Source organism: Symphodus melops (genome assembly GCF_947650265.1).
Source record: "Symphodus melops genome assembly, chromosome: 11".
Lineage (NCBI taxonomy): Eukaryota > Metazoa > Chordata > Actinopteri > Labriformes > Labridae > Symphodus > Symphodus melops.
In genome coordinates, this window is record NC_136701.1 from 335,638 (window position 1) to 342,904 (window position 7,267).

Genomic DNA, 7,267 nt, shown 5'->3' on the forward strand with positions numbered 1-7,267 from the left:
GACACTTGACCCCAAATTACTCCCTCTGCTTCATCGGTGGCATCTTAATGGATGAGTTCATACTGATGGACTCTTTACTCTGCAGCAGCCTCTACCATCAGTGAGTGAATGTGTATGAATGGATGAGTTAATACTGATGGACTCTGCAGCAGCCTCTACCATCAGTGTGTGAATGTGTATGAATGGATGAGTTCATACTGATGGACTCTTTACTCTGCAGCAGCCTCTACCATCAGTGTGTGAATGTGTCTGAATGGATGAGTTAATACTGATGGACTCTTTACTCTGCAGCAGCCTCTACCATCAGTGAGTGAATGTGTCTGAATGGATGAGTTAATACTGATGGACTCTTTACTCTGCAGCAGCCTCTACCATCAGTGTGTGAATGTGTCTGAATGGATGAGTTAATACTGATGGACTCTTTACTCTGCAGCAGCCTCTACCATCAGTGTGTGAATGTGTATGAATGGATGAGTTCATACTGATGGACTCTGCAGCAGCCTCTACCATCAGTGTGTGAATGTGTCTGAATGGATGAGTTCATACTGATGGACTCTTTACTCTGCAGCAGCCTCTACCATCAGTGTGTGAATGTGTATGAATGGATGAGTTCATACTGATGGACTCTGCAGCAGCCTCTACCATCAGTGTGTGAATGTGTCGTTTGAGTCGTCAGACTAGAAAAGAACTCAGTAACAGACGGACGCGGAGGCCAACCCAAGGTGGTGTAAGGTTTATTATAGGCTGGCACACATACAGAACAACATGAACACGTCCTTGAACCGCCATGCTGGATCAGGCCTGTGTCACATGACAAGATTTATCCACGATATACCTTTAAATGGAGGTTACAGATCATGACAGACGAGACAACGGATGAAGACGAGAAGAGTTAAGGCGAGAAGGTTAGTGTTTGGTCTGTAACCACATCCTAATAAGATACCACTTTACGAACACGTTCCTCTGTTGTGATTGGTCGATGCAAATCAAAAAGGATTGTATCTGTTGGCACTAAGGCTGTCAGGATTTACCAGTTAATAACGATTAACCTCATGCTAGTTTGTCCCTTTACATTCTCATTTCACACACTGACCTTTGTTACTGTTCACCTGATGACATCACACACTGACCTTTGTTACTGTTCACCTGATGACATCACACACTGACCTTTGTTACCGTTCACCTGATGACATCACACACTGACCTTTGTTACTGTTCACCTGATGACATCACACACTGACCTTTGTTACTGTTCACCTGATGACATCACACACTGACCTTTGTTACCGTTCACCTGATGACATCACACATTGACCTTTGTTACTGTTCCTTTGACCTGTTTGACCTCCCTTTGGGATCCCTAAGCACTTCCTGTTTCTGTGTTGTACTAACCTTCCACCTACATGAAAGGCCTAATTGTATTTCAAAATAAAAGCAGACAGCAAGTAAAGTACACCAAGTTTAAGACAAGAATTCAAAATAAAAGCCTAACTACTTTTATGTTTAAATGAGAACTAATTGAATTTCAGACATTCGATTAAAGATGCGATTAATTACAGCTAATAATCATGATAACTAATGATCATCCTTTCCTTTCTCTTTACAGACTTTCAGCTCACACTTAGCGATTAATCGTGATTAAATGATTAATCATCTGACAGCCTTAGTTGACACATTAAGGTCAAAAGTATGAGGTCTGGATTTCAAAGTAAAAGCAGTTCAAGGCTACATTAATAACTATAATAGAAGTATACATATATATGTTTCCGTTCCTCTGAATATGTGAAGGTTTAACATTCACATCTTCAACATGTTAGTCTGAGGTCACGACTGATGAGCGAGGTCACCTGATCTCTATTAAAGGCACTGAGTACACAAAGCTACTACACTGAACGCCAGGTGGAACATTCTGGAGACGAGTCGACTGATCGAGGGATCTTTGTTTCTCTAAAATACTGGCCTTAAAACGACGACAGCACAGACTACACCAACCGAGACCAGGTCATACATGAGACCGAGACCAGGTCAGACATGAGACCGAGACCAGGTCATACATGAGACCGAGACCAGGTCATACATGAGACCGAGACCAGGTCATACATGAGACCGAGACCAGGTCATACATGAGACCAGGTGATACATGAGACCAGGTGATACATGAGACCGAGACCAGAATCATCTTGAGATCAGGGGGGCGTGTCCCTCACTTAGACCGTAACACCGGGAAGCTTGGGGCTGAAATAATGAACGAATGTTAAGTTGTAATTTTAGAAAAAGGGATTTTCTTTATAATCATAGTGATGAGGTGGACAAACAGCCAATCACTGCAGGCCGCTCAGTCTGAGGCCCGGATGAGACCCAGTAACAAGGCTTTCTATACAGAGACGGGGCCGAGACCTTGAGACTGGTCTCCGGTCCGGTCTTATAGGACAGGCTGTACGAGGTGGACTAAAGCTGGACGCTGACTTAAAGGACAGAAGAAGAAGAGAGGACTCCGACTTCCTGTTTGTCAGCAGTAAAAAGATTTCAGGTGAAGAGACACATTACACCCCTGAACCCTGCAGAGACAGCGCCCTCTAGAGGCAGAAACTGGTTGCACAGAAAACTAAACTGGACCCAGACCTGGTTCTAAAACTGATCGTGGTCCCTGCAGACAGAGTCGGTCTGGATTAAAGACACAACGTACAAACGGTAAACGAGCCAAAATAAAAACTTCTTTTTGAAACATGACACAGAAAAATCTTTTACAGGATTTAGTGACAAAGCAGATGACTAAACAGAATAAAGCCCCCCCCCCCCCCCCCCAAAGCTTTAGATATCAAACAAAGCATTTCATTACAAGCAGCTGTGAGGATTTGGCGCCCCCTGTGGACGAAGTGTGGCGTCCCTTTGAGAGCAAAGTGGATCTGGATGAAATTGATCGAAGGACTGAAATAAAAACATCCTGGATTTTTAATCTCTGGATGATGAAAGACGCCCGGCGTGAAACGCCACCTGATTGGCCCCGTTAATAAACTGACTGAATGAAGCGAAGAGAGAATCATGTGATGTGTCAGCAGGTTTTTTACAAAACTCCAACAGGATGTGAGGTGCGGCGTGGTGCGGTCACGTGGTCGTCGTCGGAGTGGCTTCTTTCAGGGTTACTCAGGGTCAAATGCGTCCAGCTGGAACATGGAGGGAGGAAGTGATGAAACGCTGCGCTACATGAACGTGCTAACCTGAAGGCTAATCTAAATATGGCTTCTTTAGAACGTGTCCAAACGCCACCAAAGACGAGAGGAAACGCCTTTGTTAGTAAACGCTGAGGGATGGTGTCGACACGGCGTGCACACGTGACGTGAACGGAGCTGAAGCCAAACCGCTGTCCTGAAGTTTGGGCACTTGAGTGTTGAACAGGCACTGCACTCCAGACCAAGAGACGGGCGACCACACGACAAACGGCGAGGTAACGCTTGGCGTGCGCCTGCTCCTGGAACATGCTGAGAATCACAGTGAGTGAGACACGTTTTGGTTCTCTGAGTTGTTGTCGACTAATCTAAAAAAAGAAAAAGATAGAAAAGCAAAGAGGAAATAAAAGCTGCCACGCCGGGCTCAGACGGCTGCTTCACTGACGGCGCTCTGAGTGACAGACCGTAAAGAGGCGGGGCCTGTCAGTCTGCTCTCATTGGGAACATTTGTGACACCTGGTGAGGAAGATCTGACCTTTGAGCCTGACCGACACTTCAGCATCGAACCCTCGCCGTGCGGCAGGTTAGCGTCGCTCTGAAGCGCCTCAGAAACCACTTCCTGCTTTTACAACGTCGCTACAATCTGCTACCATGAGCCACTCGGCGCCAACGTCACACGCGGTCGCCATGGTTACCTGAACACAAACAAGCGGAGAAAGAGGCGCTGTCGGGGAAGTATAGCAGACGCACGCAGACACTAACGCTCACGACGGCGTGGAGCGGACGCAGAAGCAGGCTTAAGGCTGAAGAGGTCAAAGGTCAATCATTCCTGTACGTTAAAAACACAATCACACTCAAAGTGGGCAATGAACTCAAACTGTGACATGTGACTCAACTCAACCAATCAGAGACGCACGCGCTGAAGGCTTCACTACAACTCTAAAAACATTAAAAAACTCTCAGTTGGCGTCAAGTGTTTGTGGTCCAAGGCAGTTTGCATACGGGGGTCAGAGGTCATACGGGGGTCAGAGGTCATACGGGGGTCAGAGGTCATACGGGGGTCAGAGGCTGAAGATCATCATGCTGAGGCAGATACATGTCAGAGGGGTCCGAGTGGCGAGTCCGTGGAGCGCGTCCTTCACATGGCGGTTTGGCACTGAGGGGTGACCATCTTCTGCAGCAGAGGGATCTGTGGATCACACACACACACACATCTTAACACACACACACATCTTAACACACACACACATCTTAACACACACACACATCTTAACACACACACACACACATCTTAACACACACACACACACACACATCTTAACACACACACACACACATCTTAACACACACACACATCTTAACACACACACACATCTTAACACACACACACACACATCTTAACACACACACACACCTTAACACACACACACACACATCTTAACACACACACACATCTTAACACACACACACATCTTAACACACACACACATCTTAACACACACACACACACACATCTTAACACACACACACACACATCTTAACACACACACACACACATCTTAACACACACACACATCTTAACACACACACACATCTTAACACACACACACACATCTTAACACACACACACATCTTAACACACACACACACATCTTAACACACACACACACACACCTTAACACACACACACACACATCTTAACACACACACACATCTTAACACACACACACACATCTTAACACACACACACACACACCTTAACACACACACACACATCTTAACACACACACACACCTTAACACACACACACACACATCTTAACACACACACACACACACATCTTAACACACACACACACATCTTAACACACACACACACATCTTAACACACACACACACACATCTTAACACACACACACATCTTAACACACACACACACACACATCTTAACACACACACACACATCTTAACACACACACACACACCTTAACACACACACACACACCTTAACACACACACACACATCTTAACACACACACACACACCTTAACACACACACACACACCTTCACACACACACACACACCTTAACACACACACACACACCTTAACACACACACACACACCTTAACACACACACACACACCTTAACACACACACACACACACCTTAACACACACACACACACACCTTAACACACACACACACACATCTTAACACACACACACACACCTTAACACACACACACACACCTTAACACACACACACACACACACATCTTAACACACACACATCTTAACACACACACACACACCTTAACACACACACACACATCTTAACACACACACACATCTTAACACACACACACATCTTAACACACACACACATCTTAACACACACACACACACCTTAACACACACACACGCATCTTAACACACACACACATCTTAACACACACACACATCTTAACACACACACACATCTTAACACACACACACATCTTAACACACACACACACACACACATCTTAACACACACACACATCTTAACACACACACACACATCTTAACACACACACACACATCTTAACACACACACACACATCTTAACACACACACACACATCTTAACACACACACACATCTTAACACACACACACATCTTAACACACACACACACACACATCTTAACACACACACATCTTAACACACACACACACACATCTTAACACACACACATCTTAACACACACACACACACACATCTTAACACACACACATCTTAACACACACACACACATCTTAACACACACACACATCTTAAGACACACACACATCTTAACACACACACACATCTTAACACACACACACATCTTAACACACACACACATCTTAAGACACACACACATCTTAACACACACACACATCTTAACACACACACACACACACACACACACATCTTAACACACACACACATCTTAACACACACACACACATCTTAACACACACACACACATCTTAACACACACACACATCTTAACACACACACACACATCTTAACACACACACCTTAACACACACACACACACCTTAACACACACACACACACCTTAACACACACACACACATCTTAACACACACACACACACCTTAACACACACACACACACCTTCACACACACACACACACCTTAACACACACACACACACCTTAACACACACACACACACCTTAACACACACACACACACCTTAACACACACACACACACACCTTCACACACACACACACACCTTAACACACACACACACACCTTAACACACACACCTTAACACACACACACACACACATCTTAACACACACACATCTTAACACACACACATCTTAACACACACACACACATCTTAACACACACACACATCTTAAGACACACACGCATCTTAACACACACACACATCTTAACACACACACACATCTTAACACACACACACATCTTAACACACACACACATCTTAACACACACACACACACACACATCTTAACACACACACACACATCTTAACACACACACACATCTTAACACACACACACACATCTTAACACACACACACATCTTAACACACACACATCTTAACACACACACACACACCTTAACACACACACATCTTAACACACACACACACACATCTTAACACACACACATCTTAACACACACACACACATCTTAACACACACACACATCTTAAGACACACACACATCTTAACACACACACACATCTTAACACACACACACATCTTAACACACACACACATCTTAAGACACACACACATCTTAACACACACACACACACACACACACACATCTTAACACACACACACATCTTAACACACACACACACATCTTAACACACACACACACATCTTAACACACACACACACATCTTAAGACACACAGCAGGAAGTTCTGTCTGTCGGACAAGCGACCCGCCTCCTTTGAGTTTCATAAAACCCGACGGAGCGTTCTGAACATGGACGGTCTGGTGTCCGGGGGCGGGGCTTGGCGAGCAGCGTTTGTAGTTCTGGTGTGAACAGAAGCGTTGGTGCTTG

General features: G+C 44.8%; 2 protein-coding genes and 1 long non-coding RNA gene across 4 annotated transcripts in view; 1 reads left to right on the plus strand and 2 right to left on the minus strand.

Moving 5' to 3' along the window:
* LOC306832121 (uncharacterized protein) overlaps positions 1–7,267 on the plus strand; it is a 250,674-nt gene that overhangs the window by 216,593 nt on the left and 26,814 nt on the right. The window lies entirely within an intron of this gene.
* On the minus strand, positions 719–1,782 carry LOC306832143. Its single transcript, XR_013780186.1, has 2 exons — positions 1,123–1,782; positions 719–1,088 (listed from the first exon to the last, which is right to left on the minus strand). It is a non-coding gene; the product is annotated as an uncharacterized lncRNA (long non-coding RNA).
* Positions 3,098–7,267, minus strand: part of LOC306832130 (flotillin-2a) — a 19,640-nt gene continuing 15,470 nt past the window's right edge. The window contains exon 10 of one of the 2 annotated variants that reach the window (XM_079356570.1): positions 3,098–4,356. In XM_079356570.1, the coding sequence (XP_079212696.1) occupies positions 4,306–4,356 (51 nt within the window). In that variant the 3' untranslated portion in view covers positions 3,098–4,305. The remainder of the gene's footprint in view (positions 4,357–7,267) is intronic. The other variant, XM_079356569.1, reaches the window with a different exon arrangement.